The sequence below is a fragment of the Macrosteles quadrilineatus genome, unplaced genomic scaffold, assembly GCF_028750875.1.
Source record: "Macrosteles quadrilineatus isolate MER2022 unplaced genomic scaffold, UCM_ALF_1.0 Scaffold_9__3_contigs__length_116548681, whole genome shotgun sequence".
In the NCBI taxonomy this organism is placed as follows: Eukaryota; Metazoa; Arthropoda; class Insecta; order Hemiptera; family Cicadellidae; genus Macrosteles; species Macrosteles quadrilineatus.
Window position 1 is genome coordinate 29,818,097 of NW_026542602.1, and position 17,268 is coordinate 29,835,364.

At 34.6% G+C, this 17,268-nt stretch overlaps 1 protein-coding gene across 2 annotated transcripts in view; it reads left to right on the plus strand.

The window, feature by feature from the left end:
- Positions 1-17,268, plus strand: part of LOC129004424 (brefeldin A-inhibited guanine nucleotide-exchange protein 1-like) — a 70,366-nt gene that overhangs the window by 7,311 nt on the left and 45,787 nt on the right. For both annotated transcript variants that reach the window (XM_054433006.1, XM_054433007.1), the window contains exons 2-13: positions 3,021-3,202; positions 4,176-4,322; positions 4,629-4,808; positions 5,666-5,825; positions 6,211-6,302; positions 7,120-7,262; positions 9,312-9,546; positions 9,913-10,082; positions 11,246-11,424; positions 13,593-13,788; positions 15,550-15,709; positions 16,438-16,595. In XM_054433006.1, the coding sequence (XP_054288981.1) occupies positions 3,021-3,202; positions 4,176-4,322; positions 4,629-4,808; positions 5,666-5,825; positions 6,211-6,302; positions 7,120-7,262; positions 9,312-9,546; positions 9,913-10,082; positions 11,246-11,424; positions 13,593-13,788; positions 15,550-15,709; positions 16,438-16,595 (2,002 nt within the window). The remainder of the gene's footprint in view (positions 1-3,020; positions 3,203-4,175; positions 4,323-4,628; positions 4,809-5,665; positions 5,826-6,210; positions 6,303-7,119; positions 7,263-9,311; positions 9,547-9,912; positions 10,083-11,245; positions 11,425-13,592; positions 13,789-15,549; positions 15,710-16,437; positions 16,596-17,268) is intronic.

Sequence of the window (17,268 nt, forward strand, 5' to 3'; positions counted from 1 at the left end):
ATGTAATAGTAAACATTGGGAGAAAATTTGACAAAAATCTAACAAAATTGGGTTTTTGGTGGTTCGTTATTTTGTTTTCAAAGAAGCGAGGCCATGTTTTTATAGCCAAAGACACTCTCACCAATCCAGTAAATACAGAAAAATTATTAGAACCTTGATCGGTTCTCTAGTTTTCTAGGAGTAGGCCGCGTAAAATGACATTTTGGCGTTACAGACGCAACCACAGAATGGACAAACAGACAGACAAACAGACAGAAATTGAGATAAGACTCGTTTCGGCTTTCTTAGGCTATGAAACGTAAAAATAACCAAAAACTGCATGATTCTAAGCAATGTACAGACAAAACTGTAATTTTATTTATATAGATGTTTTTTTCTGATTTTAAAATTGATTTTCTTCTGTATATGTCATGTGTTACAAAATAGAGTTCCAATACGAAATCAGTGGACAATCCTTTTATGACAATAACTCTTAAAATTATTTCTTATTGAACTATCTTATATCTATTTTACGGGTTGATTTCTGCCTTTTTCACACCTTTTCCTTATATTTTATCATATTTTTCTAGACGGATCCTCATAGGTTCATGAGATTATTGTCATACTGTACATGCTTTCAATCATTGGAAAAATCATCGATTGTGTAATACAATACAAAACAATACAAGTGCAGAAGGGCACGGTGCCAAATTGAGCCGTGTCCATATTAAAAAAAATTAATAATGGTTTACAGTAGCTGAATAAAACATTTTACAATATTTATTTAGAAATATGTGCATGATTTAGAAAGTAATTAAGCTGGAAAACTGCAATAGCCTACTGCAGACTTTTCAGAGAGGTTACTTCGATTACAGGTAACAACCAATTAACATTATTTTTTGGTTTTTGGAAATGTGTAGCGGTACTGGGCTCATAGGATCGATTTGAGGCTCAATTAAGTCAGAGATTTCTTGTGCGTGCTATCATTCTAAGTCATAATATGTTATTTAACTAAAATTAAATAACTGAGCCAAGCCACACCTATATCACAGCCATTTTGATGATCTAAATTTAGTAATGCATTCTACCAATTAAACTAATAAATAAGAATAAGCTAAAAACTCCTTTCGCGCCTTATGGGCCCGAAAGGTACTGATAACTCAGTTTACATAATGGATATTTAATTGACGATAGAATCCCTAACCCCTTGGTCCCCCCCCCCCCCGTACTGAAAAGAATTAGAACATGATATTTAAATAACTAATGATTTAGCTTAATACTATAACTTATCGATTTCATCCCGTTCCTCGTCGATGTGAACACTCCGGGGACTCCAGGCAACGACTGACCTCCTTCTACCCCTTCCCTACTCCCTCCAGTGTTCGCGACTAAAGCGGATTGAACCGGTTGATAGCAGCGCTGCTGTGACGCGAGCGTCACAAATGCCGCATTACTATGTCATTCGTATTATTTTTTTGCCAATGAAGCTGCACAACAATATAAATGAGGAGGCCCCTTAAGTTCAAGAATAAAAGCCAACTTCACTTCAAGTATATTCCACTACACCTAACATTCCGTAAAGAGATTATATTGACAACTTTATGTAACTGATAAGGCTGAGACAACTAACTGACATCCCCCATGTCAAGGAATTCCAGCTTTAATAGTAACCTCACAACCAATTTCTCAAAACTGTGCTAGAGGGTTATTCATTGGCACAGAAGAGTACGATATTAGGTGACGCGACGTGACGTTTTAAAAATCAAACTTACACTGTAACGTATATACCTCCCTTTGAAGTTATAACGTGTATTCACAACAAACAGATATTTTTTAAAATAAAATAATTAACCTGCATTACACTGATGAAATCATGGAAGTGTTTAGCTACAAAAGATCCACCAATACAATTTTAATACTATTTAAAGGTTCTTCCAAAGGAAGAGATACCTGTTTACATACTAAAAACTCCGATGACGTACAGTATGGGAAATATTTTATTTGTTGAATGATCAACCATATTTGGTAACTAACGCAATTAATATAATTATTGTTTTACACTTATTAATCTTTAAACAATGCTAAATGATCAAAATATGTATAATTTCACTCAATATATTACATTTATCGTTAGATGAATTAGCGTAAGCCTTGAAAGTAACCGTCGATTTCGACGGGTTTCACCTAGTATAAAATAATCCACTGCAAACCAAACAACAGCGCTTCTGTCAAAAATTCAAACAGCAAACTATGCAAAATATAATTGTCAAACAAAACACCTTCACCTATCAACCTTTCAGTAATCCTTTCAGTTTTATAAAACCTTTCAGTAGATTAAATATTTAAGTTTTGTGCAGCCTTCATGGCATAAAAAAAAATCATCAAATTTGTAATATGGGTTCAACTCAAGCCAATTTTTCACAGTAGATACAAATTTTGATTTCCTCTGGGAACGGAAAATACCAGGGAGGGCATTGAAAAACCTAATACCTGTAACAGGAAATCAGTTTTGTGATTTACTTAATCTATTGCTACTTATTAATCTATTGTCTATTAATCTATTAATCTATTGTTACATTTGAGCGATTTCTGGTCATGTATGACTATGGTTACCATAGTCTTGCACTATGGACCGCACTATGTACACTGTAGTCAATTGCCTTTGGACTAGAGAAAACTTTGACCCTGAGATTTTAGCAAAACCAGCTGAGAGAGTGGCGACTGGTAAAGCATCCCCTAGATGATTTTTTCAACCTGTCGCTTTAATGTTGCAATGCTGTAATATTTATAAATTTTAGTGTTTTTATGACATTGTCTATCCATCAAGAACAAGCTGGTCATCGACCTCGAGGGAGGAGATAAGGTTATTTCTTAGGTATGCTAATGAAGGCGATAGGCCTACCCAGGGATATGCCAACATATTCATCACAAAAAAAAACAAAAAAATTGCCTTAAATGTTCCCTACCTTCTACTCTGGTTTCTAAAAATCCAACATGGTTAAGTAATCAACCAGGGTTACTAACCAAGTATTTCCCTACAGATGAAATACATGCAGAGCTGAAAGAGGAGCAGGTAAACAACACTTCTTCGTCCTCTGCTCTCCCACTACCTAAAGATGAAACAAGCAGTAACATCACAGCAGAGAAGTATTTCACACCGTTTGAACTGGCAAGTCAAAGCAAGACGGCAAGGATTGTCGTTACTGCTCTAGATTGTCTTCAGGTCAGTGAAGTTGAAATTTAACATATTATTGTTAGGTACCGGTAACCAAAAATGATATCAGCTCAGTTTGAAAGTAGGCTCAAAACTCCGTGGAAAGCTCAGACATTTTATTGTAATTGCTAATTATCGTAATATCAAGCCATAAAATGAAAATGCCATATAATTGTATATACTTTAGTTATATAGCTCGGCCGCTTAGAAAACGACCTCCTCCAGCATTGGTTTAGCATTAGCGCGCAGGTCGTTTTCTAAGCGGCCGAGCTATAGTTTATTTTATTTTTATTATTATTAGGCTACCTATATAATATGTTTGGTACTTTCCTGTTAAAGGGAACATTAATTATTATCGATGACTTTTTTCGATATATCGATATTTTGTTTTTGCTTTATGATTCATTGGCTATTACTTCTGTTTCAATATATTCAAACACATTTAAATTACAAATTGACAACTGATCTTGTTTAGGCAAAAATAATATACCTATTTTGATTAAGAAATTAAACTGTTCTAAACTAACCTAACATTACTAACCAAACTTTTACCATTTCAAAATTCCATTTGAAAACAGAAAAGGCATGTGGGGAATTATCAAACGAAATTTTGAAATGTTACAGCAAGTTTGGTTAGTTAGGTTAGGTTATTTTAGAACAGTTCATTTCAATATATTTTTTAATTGTTTATTTTTACAATATTTATTTATCGTGGTTATCAGCTGATATGTTTCAATTCGTTGATATTGGATCGAAATAAAAATATCGAAAAACAATCATCGATAATAATGAATGTTCCCTTTAACAGGAAAGTACCCTTTTTTTGTTATAATATTTTAGTTATACAGTAGTTGGCCTGGGAAGTCAAGGGCCACTAAAACCGAACAATGTTTGAAATCGCGTCCAAAACGTCACTTATACGCGTCTTGGATATTAAAGAGGTTATAAAAGTGATTTAAAAGTAAGTAATGATGGTTTGCAGAAACTGATAGCGTACGGACACCTGACAGGGAATGTGCCAGACCCTAACTCTCCTGGCAAGTTGCTGATAGACAGGATAGTAGAGACTGTGTGTAACTGCTTCTCAGGACCTCAGACTGACGAGGGAGTACAACTCCAGATCATCAAGGTATGTTGGCAAGATTATTTAATTTGCAAGTTTATTTAATTTTCTTTGTCGGTTATTTTTATGTCATTCGTGATGATGGATTGGAAACCGAAAATGGTAGCTGTTTCAATGAAGGAAAACCTAAAAATGTCTTAGGTCATTAGAAGTGACATATAACAACATTAGTTGTCAAATAGGTTTGACAACAGGGTAAAATTTACCAATTTAATAATTAGGTATTTTCTATGCTATCCAACGTTGCATTGGCCGGTTTATGTTGGATTATCAAGTATATGAGATGACTGACTGATGGCTTGTATGTCACAGGCCTTGTTGACCGTAGTGACGAGTCAGCATGTGGAAGTACACGAGGGCACAGTGCTGCTAGCAGTGAGGACCGTCTACAACATCTACCTAGCCAGCAAGAACCTCATCAACCAGACGACTGCACGCGCCACACTCACACAGATGCTCAACGTCATCTTCGCTAGGATGGAGAGCCAAGCTGTGAGTGTCTTAGTGTGTGAGCGAGCTGTGCTGGAGAGCACATGACTTTGGTCCCCAAGATCCTGGGTTTAAATCCCGCAAATGGATTTTATCTTATTCATAATGCGGCGACCATCTAGATCAAGCCTGAAGTACTGAAATGTGTAAAACGGTTCTGGGTAGGAGCCTAGTGTCCCAGTTTGTGGAGGTGGGACATATATATACACAATAAATAGTTTGTCCTCCCAAAACTAAAGTGAATAGCTCTGTAAAGTCGATATCTTAGAGTAGCTCTGTAGGGACCTCTGAGAATGCCCAGCTGACTACATGAATGTCGATGACCGGATAATTTGGATTAGTCATCAATACCCTAGGGCTAGGAGTACTTCGTCCCCTAACAGCATCCCCTTATAGTGCATTTAATTTTAATGTTGTTGTGTGTAGTAAGAAATCACAATCATGGGAAATCATCAATGTCACCTTCTTTGCTGGAGACAATAGAATTACAGTGTCGCAAAGATTTAAAAAACACTCACGGGTGTTTCTGCAGTGGCTAAGATTTACCACAATATTGCTGCAATTCTCGTTTAAACCATTTTTAAAATCAATTAAAGTCTTAAAGTTGACAAGAAGGAATGTTCAATTTTAGAAGATTGTTTTCTTGAGGTTGAAATTTCTCATTATCAATCAATATAGAGTTATTGTAATTTTGGCGTAGGCACTTAAATTTGATAGTAGGTACAATCTTAAAACTAATATTGTGAATCAATTTTCCTTTGTATGTTCTAAAAACTGTTCGTAGAATTTAAAGATTAAAAATTCTTGGATCTGACAATCATCATTTGAAAAATTGCTGAATAATTATTGTTTTGTGACAGGCGGACGAGGTCAGTCGAATGAAAGACACACCGGAGGTGGTTGAGTCGCTGGAGTTGCCGTCAGTTACCCCCACTCCTCCACTACCCTCCACCACTGAGCCGAGCAGTCAGGAGGTTGTACAGAGTCTACTGAACAGTGTGGTCGACGCTGTAGTCATAGGTGTGTTACCATCACGAGCTTACATGGTATCTAGTGCTTAAAACTAGTTGCTGTTTAAAAAGCATCACAGTCAGACCTTGAGCACATTAAGAGCCAGAACGGATCCAAGTCATGCAACCCATCACGGTATCTCGCTCTGCAAGCAAGCCTGAGATTGTGATATTTATTAACTGAGAAGAAGATCAACCCCATTGTTTCTTTCCGGGTGAAGAACTTCAATGTCTAAACCACCCAATCTGTTCTCTTAAGTACATAGACTTACTTGTCTCGTCATATAACTTATCACTTGATAAAACAAATTTATTCTGTTGCCTTTCCAGATCCATTATAGGAAGGTTTGACTGAAGTAGGTTGAAATATTCCTAATCTCCTGTTTCTCTTGCAGGCTGTGAGGAGAAAGCCAGAACAGGATCAGAAAGTGGTGATTCTGCCAACCAAGAAGCTAACGGTGTTTCTCTAACAAGAGTGCCTTCACAGGTGGGTCCATGTGAGATGGAAGTATATAAACATATGTGTAACAATTTGTTATCACTTTGTGGTAGACTCCCTCTTCTTAGGACACTTTGGGACTGCACCTTTGTTGGAATTTATTGAGTGAATCATCTTTAGTTAACACACAAGTAACCACTCATTATGTTTTAAAAATTAATGATAATTGTTCATGACAACAAAACTATACTGAGAAATAAACATGGATGTCCGGCAGATGATAGATTTCTCCTGTGTACTTACTACTGACTATTATGGTTGGTACCAAAGCCTTGAGTTTTTGTGTTGATTCCGCTTACATTAGGAAATAACTTTGCTGTAAAAAAAATTAAAGTGCTTTATTTTTTCCATTTTTTACCATTTTTTATTTTAAAATAAGTGATAGCTTTATGAAAAACGGAATAATGGCCCATCGGCCAGCAATTTATGTCATGTTTAATGTATAATAATTGTTTAATGTCATCCATGCTGCAGGTCTAGTTGTAGTGTTGAGTTATAACTATGGATATGATTATAAATTGACAAAATCTTCAGTAAAACATGTTATTTAATGATTAATAAAGATATGAGATTTCCTTTTAACGCTCTATACATAGCAATATTTCTGTTAATCACACAATAACAGCTATTTTTAGAAGACGTTCAGTAATCCAACATTTTCAATAGTCTGGCATTGCCAAAGTCCTGAATACGTGTGGATTAACGAGAGTGTACAAGTTTTAAACTTTTTTTTTTATTTAAATTTTGAGTAATTAATTTACAATCATGTTTTGTCATTATTTGTTTTACAATATTTGTTTTACAGGAAAGTGTAGACGTTAGCAATGACGGAGACAGCAAGTCGTCTCCTCAGTTCACTCATATTCTGCAGAAGGATGCTTTCCTCGTTTTCCGAGCTTTGTGCAAACTCTCCATGAAACCACTCTCGGAAGGTCAGCCGGACCCCAAGTAAGTCATTTGAAGGCTAAATCTTGTTTAGTAGTACCATTGAATGTTGAATAGTGAAGTAGTCATTCAATCTATAAGGTCTAGCTGTAGCCAATTTTTCCATTGAAATAGAACTTGAATGATTAACTCACGGAGTGTGCTAGCTAAGCATTCTATTTTCTACTTTAAATGCTGTTACTGTGATAGTTGATCTGACAGAACATAAGTCCTATAGTTTACAACAAGTATTACTTTCAGTTTGGTTTGGTTATAATGTTTACTTGAAAGAATCCAATCAAGCAAATATAAATTAGGTTAGTCTGTAGGTTTGCTGCAGCAGGGGTATGTTTGCATAGTTGTACAGTCACTCGCTAACACACGTGAGTGCTTGTTTTACCATAAGTACCCATGTGTGATGGGATGTAGCCTATCTAGTTGCTGGATTATTTCATTATCAGTGTTTGTTGATTGCATATTTATCATTAAACTCAATAACGATAACTGATTACATTTTGCACTACTGCACTGTTTGGTTACGCCTAGCTAAAATGTTAATTGTATTTTGATTGAAACAGCCTTTGTTACCAAAACTATTTTTCACACAAATTATATGCCATTTTAGGAACTTGAATTAGTTTTATGACAAATGTTTTTAACCCTAACCCTAATGTTTATTGCTTTTGTTTGTTAAGTAAAGAGACTTATTAACCCTTAATTATTTATTTTTATGATGACGGATAAATAATTCTAAAAATATTTGTAAAGAGTTGTGATGCAATCCAAACTTAGTGTATTTTTATAAAGTTGTAGGTAATCTAATAAAAAAATATAGGTATGTAAAGTAAATGGATGAATATAATATTGTGTGGCAAATACTATGTAAACTGTTGCTGGGTGGAGCCATTTTTTCCTTTCAGTGTGAGGCTGTAACTAATGTGATTAGCTAAGTAGTGAAATCTGATCTGTAATCCATTGTAGAAGATATTTACAATGGAATACAAAATTACATGTTTTGTACATTTTTTATGTTTTATTTATAATTAAATTCTATAAATCTTGTTATTTAGTTTTAAGCTTGACGTTATCTTTTTTATTAAACCTTTGACTAGTCTATTTAAAGAGTTCCTCAAATGTTAAAAAACTATTTTATTTATTATTAATAAATACATTGTAAAAAAGGACATTATATAATATTAGACTATAAGAAGAATGACGAAGCACCTGTGCATTTATCTAAAACCTCTGTACGTTTATGTGCTAATAAACATGATTTGATGATTTGATTTTTTTTGATTTGATTTAAATCCAATATTTGATCAGTTGGATTCAAGAATCAAATCTCAAGTTATATTAAGTTAAGTAGTTATATTTTCCCACACTTTTACAATCCATATATTTGTTAAGTAGGGAGAGTAATTTGAAAGTTAATTGGCATTTTTTAGAATGGGAATCTTGCAGTGCTGGAAAATGACTATGACATTGATGTCGTCACATGAGTTGATTTTGGACTTGGCCATTCGTACAATTTTTGATTTGGTTTATGGTCTTAGGAGCTTTGGAAATCACTTATAATTTAGTTTAGATTCAAAGTCAAATAATGACTTTTAAGTTTATAATCTAGAAATTTTACTTGTACTCGTAATTTGAATAAGGATTTTTAGGATTTGAGTTTAAGATTACAAATTTCTGGGTTGACTAAATTGTTTGTGGCACAATAGCAATGTTAATTGCCTTGAATTGTTTCTTGCCAGTAAAATATTTCAGTCTTCCATCACTGCCCGTGGCAATGTACCTATCAGTGATGTTTTTCCTTTTTTTTTTTGTCATGTGCAAACTGTTTTTATGTTTAACTTATTATTCTGACATCGCCTTTTAAGAGGTGGATCCCTTTTATAGCGTGATTAATGCAGAGTTGTTCTAAATGACCTCCGAAACATATACGTAGCAAGATTAACTTATACTTGCCAAGGATAGTCTGACAAAATATGCTTTACTCATTATTTGCCATGTCACACAATCCTGGTTCTATAAAAGTGATAACAATATTCCAGTTCTAACCGTTGTTGATAGGTCGCACGAGTTGCGCTCCAAGATTCTCTCACTCCACTTGTTGTTATCGATCCTCCAGTCAGCTGGTCCAGTGTTCCGAGCCAACATCATGTTTGTGACGGCCATCAAGCAGTATCTGTGTGTGGCGCTCAGCAAGAACGGAGTCTCCTCCGTGCCAGAGGTGTTTGAACTGTCTCTGGCCATCTTCTTGGCGTTGCTGTCGCGCTTCAAAATGCACCTCAAGATGCAGATCGAGGTTGGTTTACAGCAGTAACAGAACTCAATTTTATACAGTGGAGCTTTGATATGTTGAACGTCAAAAGACCAGTGAAAAAACTATCAAAAAATTTTATATGTTTGATATTAAGGAGCCTGAAAATAGGAAAGTAATGATTGGATCACTGTTACCGGAAACACGTGTGTTTAGTAAATATAAAGATTTATTATACTGTATCCCTGCTACATTTTCTAGTTATCTAAATTTGAATCCGATAAATTATCAGGTTAGTAACCATATCAGGTATACTCCAAATATGAATAGTAAAAAAACACAATTTTTGTAATTTACTAACCAAGCCTAAGTGTAAATGCAACAATGCTCTTGACTCACACATATCTCCAGGTGTTCTTCAAGGAGATCTTCCTCAGTATCTTGGAGACATCTAGTTCCTCATTTGAGCACAAGTGGATGGTCATCCAAGCGTTGACTAGGATCTGCGCAGACGCACAGAGTGTTGTGGACATGTACGTCAACTACGACTGTGACCTGGCCGCCGCCAATCTGTTTGAAAGGTAAAGAGACTTGTACAGGTTAAAATAATAGTTATTTTGTGTGTTGTTAACCTATTGGCATTGGTTTTGGATGCTGAAGTAAACATTCCATCTATATGGTCCAGCTGTAGAAAATATTTTATAAAAAAATTATATAGTTGGATGAGCTACTCAGAGTATTCTACATGGTAATCTATTCTATCACTTAGTTTTATCTACTTTAATAGTTGAAGTAACATAAAAGATAATTACAAATTATTGGTTATTCTTTTCCAAGTCGGTTTGGCTCTTCTACTCTACCAATTTTCACAATTTTGGTCTTAAATTAAAGGTATGCACGCACAGATTTGCCATCAAGCATCATCATAGATTTATCTACTGTACTGCTCAACCAAAACACATAAATTCAATTTGTTTTCCAAATTCTTAATTCAGTTAGAGATGTATTTCACCAGCTCTAATTACATTACCCTGCAAGAACCTTCAGTAAAATACAGTACCAGCTTTCATTTGCGTTATTGATTATTAAGATCGTACGTGCTTAAAGCACGCTGATGAATCACGAACAACTCAAAATACTCTAAAAATCGAGTTGTTCACTCTCCATTGATAGTTAAATGATTTTGCTCGAAATCAACGGGTTTCACCTAGTATAGTTTGCAGTTTTGAGTTGGCGTTTTCTAAAGAAATCAGTAATAGTCATCAGCATCTGTCAGTGGTTCGATCTAATGGTAATTTTAATTCCAAAAATTACTTTAGTATAGTAATAGAATGTTAAGTTCTATCCACAGTCAAAGCTAGTGGTTAGCATATTAATGATTGCCACCAGAAGAAAACGTCCAATTCTTGTTTTATCCACACAAAATATAAAAAGGTTAAGTACACTCTTGAAAAAATGCCACTGGCGTTGAAAAATAGATTTAAAATGTTTAGCAGAACCCTTTTTTTGTAATCTGATTTATTGTCTCCCTTCGACAAATTTTCAATTTTAGCTTTAGGTCTTTACTAGCTGTACCCGCGGGCTTTGCCCCGTTTAACTTCTTAATTTTCAAGATGAGCTCGTTCACATGGCTCATTCACGTCCTGGTTGAAGTTCGTTCGCTACGCTCACTCACATTTAGGTTGGAGCTCGTGAGCGCACTAGTAGGACTTTACTCAAATTGAAGGTGTATCTCTGTTGATAGATTGGTGAACGACCTGTCCAAAATAGCTCAGGGTCGTCAAGCACTGGAGCTGGGCGCAACTCCCAACCAAGAGAAGTCCATGAGGATCAAGGGTCTAGAGTGTCTAGTGTCTATACTCAAGTGTATGGTGGAGTGGAGCAGAGACGTCTACGTCAATCCTAACTCTCAAACTAACCTTGGTTAGTACATAGATTAGTGACTAGTGAATAAAATTTGTCTTTGCCAGTACTAAATCAGTAACACTTTTTTCACTTTTCACCTTTTTTCATCTTTATCTACCATCCAGTTTTTCTCATTCAACCATTTTATTCAATTTTGGGTGGTAAAATATAGGAGTTCTCAAATCTAAATCCAAATCCTTGAAAACCTAATCCAGAATCATAAAACTCAAATATATATACTCAAATTGATAACATCTGTACTGTAATAAACAAAACATTGTAATTTTTTCACTATAAATTGGTTTATTATCAGTTTATTATTAGCTCTATGGTATGTTTTTATTTTACTAAACATACTGTGGCGTCAACTTAGCCACATCTGTGATGCCTTTGGTCTATACTTTATTTAATATTTATTATGTAACAGCTGTTGCTAGTTTTGTTAAACATTTAGTTTTGACTACGTCATGATTTAGTACACTTCATTATTCGTTTGTAAATAAATCATTATCAACTATTCGTTCATATAGTGGTGAATTTATTTCAAACAGATTAAACATCCCTATATATTGGTGACCCCGAACAACAACAACCAGAAACACGACATTCCTTCATCAATATTACCAATGTCGCTAGAAGAAATCGAAGCTCAATTGGCGAATATACGAGAGCAACAAGATGAACTATCTACCAACGTTCAGCAACGCAACGACCCTGGTAATGTATCAGTGAATCGAGTTGCAGTAAAGCTTCCACCATTCTGGGCCGATCGACCTAGTCTATGGTTTGCTCAGGTAGATTCCCAGTTCGCCATCTCAGGCATCACAAGCCATGACACTCGGTTCCACTACGTCGTTTCTCAGCTTGAAACACGTTACCCAGTGGAAGTAGAGGACATCATCACACATCCGCCTGCAACGAATCGTTACGCTGTACTTCGTTCGAAGCTTATTGAAAGGTTGTCTACTAGTGAAGAAGAATGTGTACGCCAGTTGATCAGCGACGAAGATATTGGAGATCGCAAGCCATTGCAGTTCTTACGCCACCTACATACTCTGATCGGTCCAGCCCAACTACAGGACAACATCCTTCGAGCACTCTGGCTACGTCGTCTCCCTATTAACATACAAGCGATCATCACAGCTCAAAATGAACTTTGTAAATAAATCATTATCAACTATTCGTTCATATAGTGGTGAATTTAATTCAAACAGATTAAACATCCCTATAATACTATTCCTAAATTTGAATTATGTAAATTACTTTATCTTTAAGAAGAATATGGATAAAAATGAAAGAAATATTTTATCCTAACCTATAAACAGACGTAACCAAGAATGATACCTGCACAATATTTTACAATCTTCAAGGTTGAAAAAGATGGAAACTGCTTATTTCGTACTGTCAACCAGTATGGGTTTGAGGAGAACAAGAAAGAAATGGCGGTCAGCGAGAGAATTTGAAGATGGAGCTGGGATTCCAAATTTTTTTGTTTAAAAATTAATTGTTAATTTCCAATTTTACAGTCTTCTACTATTTTTTGTAAAATTACTATTATAATAATTTATATTAAAAAAATAAATTTTGTTTGTAAAAAAATCTGGTAAAATATATATATATATATATATTAAAAAAAATTTTATACAGAATCTCATGTGTTACAAATAAATTCTTACTTTTCATTACCCATTCTGAGAAATAAGACTCGTCACAAAATAATTCAGGTTAAGTCAATGGTTATACTGTAGCTTCACTGTTCTAGAATACAATGAGCCCGTTAAACAAATCTAGTATTGTACGCAAATGCTAGAGAACCTATCACTATTATAAAAATATAAACATGTTTCAAACAAGCGCACAATATATGCTGTCTATACACTTAGAAATTCTATGTGAAGCTTTTCTTTTAAACAAATACATTTTTAATTTCCCTTTAAAACCACTGACACTGTGAATTTTCTAAAAGATCTATCTGTGGCAAGAGTGCTTTAGAAAATACTTACTTGTGTGGCCTCTCGAATTATAATTTTTTTTTGCCTCACCAACAATTTGCATCAAATGCAAAATTTCTTCTTCCACCTCCATCTTCCTCATGTTCTCACCACCTCTTCTTTACGCATCAGTCTTAATTTAAAAGATATTCTATCTGGTGTGCTCCAAATGTCTAAATGATTATTACATTTCAGGAGCGGAACGTAACGTGAGGGACAGTGAGACGTCAGAATTGATTCCTCCGTCGACGCCCAAGGAGTCGCTGCGGTCGTATGGTAGTGCCACTTCTCTCAACTCTGCTAGCAGCGGCAACAAAGAGGCCCCAGACACGCCTCATCAGCTGCAGGTGTTGAAACACCAAAAGGAAGTCTGGGAGACTGGGATAGACATGTGAGTGTGGTAAACATTGTTGGAATTGGGATGGCAACAACACTAGACACATGTGATACCAAATTAATACAACAGCAATTAGTTTTAAGATTATTGTACAAAATAACAAAAACGACAGTGGTTGGGGAAGAGATTTTGTGCCACTCAATTAACATGATTCACAACAGTGTAGTCAAGCGGTCAAAGATAGTAGTAAAAATATGCAGTTGAATGTTTTTATTTAGAATTTCCTTATTTCAAGAATTTTGTTCAAATCTTTGTCTCAGTCCTCAACCACAACTCTATTAAAACGTTTTTATTAGCTCGCTTTCTTGTCCGGTACAAATTTTGCAATCGATTTTACTCTAACTTCCCGATGAGCTAGAGACTTGAAACTTGAACAACATAGCCCACAAATGGATGACAATGCAATATTAAATTATTTTATTTTCATATTTTCCTTGGGATAAGCCCCGTGGGCTCCCAAAGTTGCAATGTTTACATTTTGGAAGAATTTAAATAGTCAAATATATCAATTTATTGAAGTCAGCTGTAAATACTTAAATTTGACAGTTTGAAGAGCAGTAGAGCAGTGGTTAAGAGGTACAGGTCCTGCTCCCAAGAGATTCTAACTAAAACAAACATTTCAAAGTAAAGATTAAACATCTGATTACAGATGATAAGTTTTTGGTTAGGTAGGCCTATGTATTAACAGGCCATATTAAATAGATTTAACATATTTACACAAAAGTCTGAAAAGTAGAAAATAATTTATAAATATATGGAGGGAATAAATAGGCTAATTGTAAGATTTAGAACAAAAAACGTAGGGGGCATGCAATAGATAATAATACAGAGGGGGTATTCGTAAATTAGCTATTTCATGCGCCCCATGTTTTTTGTTTTAAATCTTACAAGTATTTATTCCCTCCACATATTTATAAATTATTTTCTACTTTTTAGTGCGTTTGAAACCGTGGTATGTTTAAAAAATATTTGTATTTATAAATTATTTTCAATATAATTTATTAGGCCTAATTCAAATTTTTATTTGAAAAATTTAAATTTGTCTTAAAATTAATGTATGACGACATAGAATCAATACATTCAATGCATCGAAAACTGGCATTGTAACAGCATGCGGTGTTGACATGAGGCCTAATAATATGTAACAATGTGTCTGGTCATTGTCTTCTCCTCCCCTTACAGGGACTTGAAAACTGCACTTGTACAGTATCAAGAAGTTAACTGTGAATGACCAACTGACGGATAGGCTGGCAAGGAAAATGCGTTGCCAAGGATGGTGAGGGACACTATCCTTGGCAACGCCTTTTCACACTCTTATATTGGTTAGTCGCTTTCCAGTCTGGGAAGCTCCCAGCCTATCCGTCAGTTGATCATTCACAGTTAACTTCTCGATACCGTACAAGTGCTGTTTTCAAATTATAGAAATCCTCATGACTCTTGCTAAAAATTAGCAGAGTTATGAACCTTTTATTATACTGATGTAATTCCATGTAATGCCATGTAATTAACACAATTTTCAAGCCCTTTGTTACCAAACCTATTTTTTCAAATGCTTGGATGTTAGAAATAAATTACCGATTACTTAGAATTTGAACCATCCAAGTTCTTCTAAATAACTTGACTTTAAACCCACAGAATTAAAAAAGCCTATTTTATAGTTGATAGACTCTGTGAACATTAAAAACTAATAATTGTTATAAATGCCAAGATTGTTTTTGTAAAAGATTGGGTTGACATTACATCTTGGTGTTGTAGGTTCAACCGGAAACCCAAGAAGGGGATCAGTTTTCTGCAGGAGCAAGGTCTGTTGGGAACCACAGCTTCTGAGGTTGCTGAGTGGCTGCACATCGACGACAGATTAGATAAAACTGGCATCGGCGACTTTTTGGGCGAAAATGAAGATTTTAGTAAAGAGGTAAAATACTAACATTCACTGTGATTCATGTATTTTACCCTTTTTAACACAAATATTAAAATGCTTGTGGAAATGAAGTGATATAGTTATCAATAATAGATTATTTTTTTAAAGATAAGTTTAGAATGAAAAGATTAAATGGTTAATGGTCTGAAAACATATTGTTACTCTACCTAGAGTAAATAATAGATATCCTTAAAGAACAAGATGTTTTTTACTAAAACTGTCCAGGTTGTGGGATGTCTCCTTGTTAATTTACCAAATAGATTGAATAATTTAAAAACATGTTTGTTAAAAACAGAATGAAGAAGATATAGTTTGTCAAGAGTTATTTTTATTAGTATTTATATCTTATCATCCTTATCTATTGTATTAACTATATAGATAGATTATCATTTTTATGAATTTATTTTGTTCATCACTGTGACAAAAGCTTAGAAGACCATTTAACTTGAAAACATTTTTCTTTCCAACTCAAACTTTTCATGGTTGAAAATGCTGTTATCAACGGTGAAATATATTAATTATTCCTTATATTGTACAGCTATTGCTTCTTGGGCCAAGTAGAACTATTTATTTCATTCAGTCAAGCCTGCAATCCCTACAACAATTCCTTAAACACGGGCTCGTGTGCCCTATTTTACATCATTATGTAAATAAAAGATCATCTTTAGTATGGGAGTAACCAAATTTTCTGTAAAATTAATTTTATATTTTAAATATTGCAGGTCATGTATGCTTACGTTGACCAACTGCAGTTTGCCGGCAAAGACATGGTGTCGGCACTGAGGTATTTCTTAGAAGGGTTTCGACTGCCAGGCGAAGCACAAAAAATTGATCGGCTGATGGAAAAATTTGCAAGCAGATATTGTGAATGCAATCCAAAGTGAGTGTATTATCTTTGTAATTGTTTGTTAGATCTTAGTTGCGATATATACATTCGTTTTTATGGTTGTAATGAATTAGTGATTTTTCTTTTTCCAACATATTTTTCAAGCATTAAATTATTATGGAACTGTGTGCATTGTGAGACATATTCAGAGTCAATTTCTTAAACTATTTAGTAGTAGGGATGGATGAGATTGGATTTTTAGTTTGAGACGAGAAGAGACAGGATTTTTATTTCTCATAAAATTTCGAGACGAGATTTCCCTTCTCATACATAATGGGAAATGCACGTTCGTTACTTGTGATAGTTTCAATCAATTCCTTTATTTATAAAGCGTTTTGCTACTCTTTCTTCATCCATCCTTTTTACCTGACCAAACCACTATAGCCTTACAACTCTCATTTCATAGCCTAATCTTTTCACATACCTACTATACATGCCATAGCAATGTATGAAAAAAACTACAGCATGTGAAAGACAACTATTAAGACAACGTTAAGAGATTGATATTGGATTTAAGAGGATTTCATGAACCTATTTCCCGTCATCAACATATCCCCTGCTGTCACATGTAGTGTAACAGTAACGAGTACCTAAATTTGTTGTCAATATGCTCTGAGTAATAAATCAAGCCTTAAACACCATACCAGTAGCCAACTTTTATGATAGA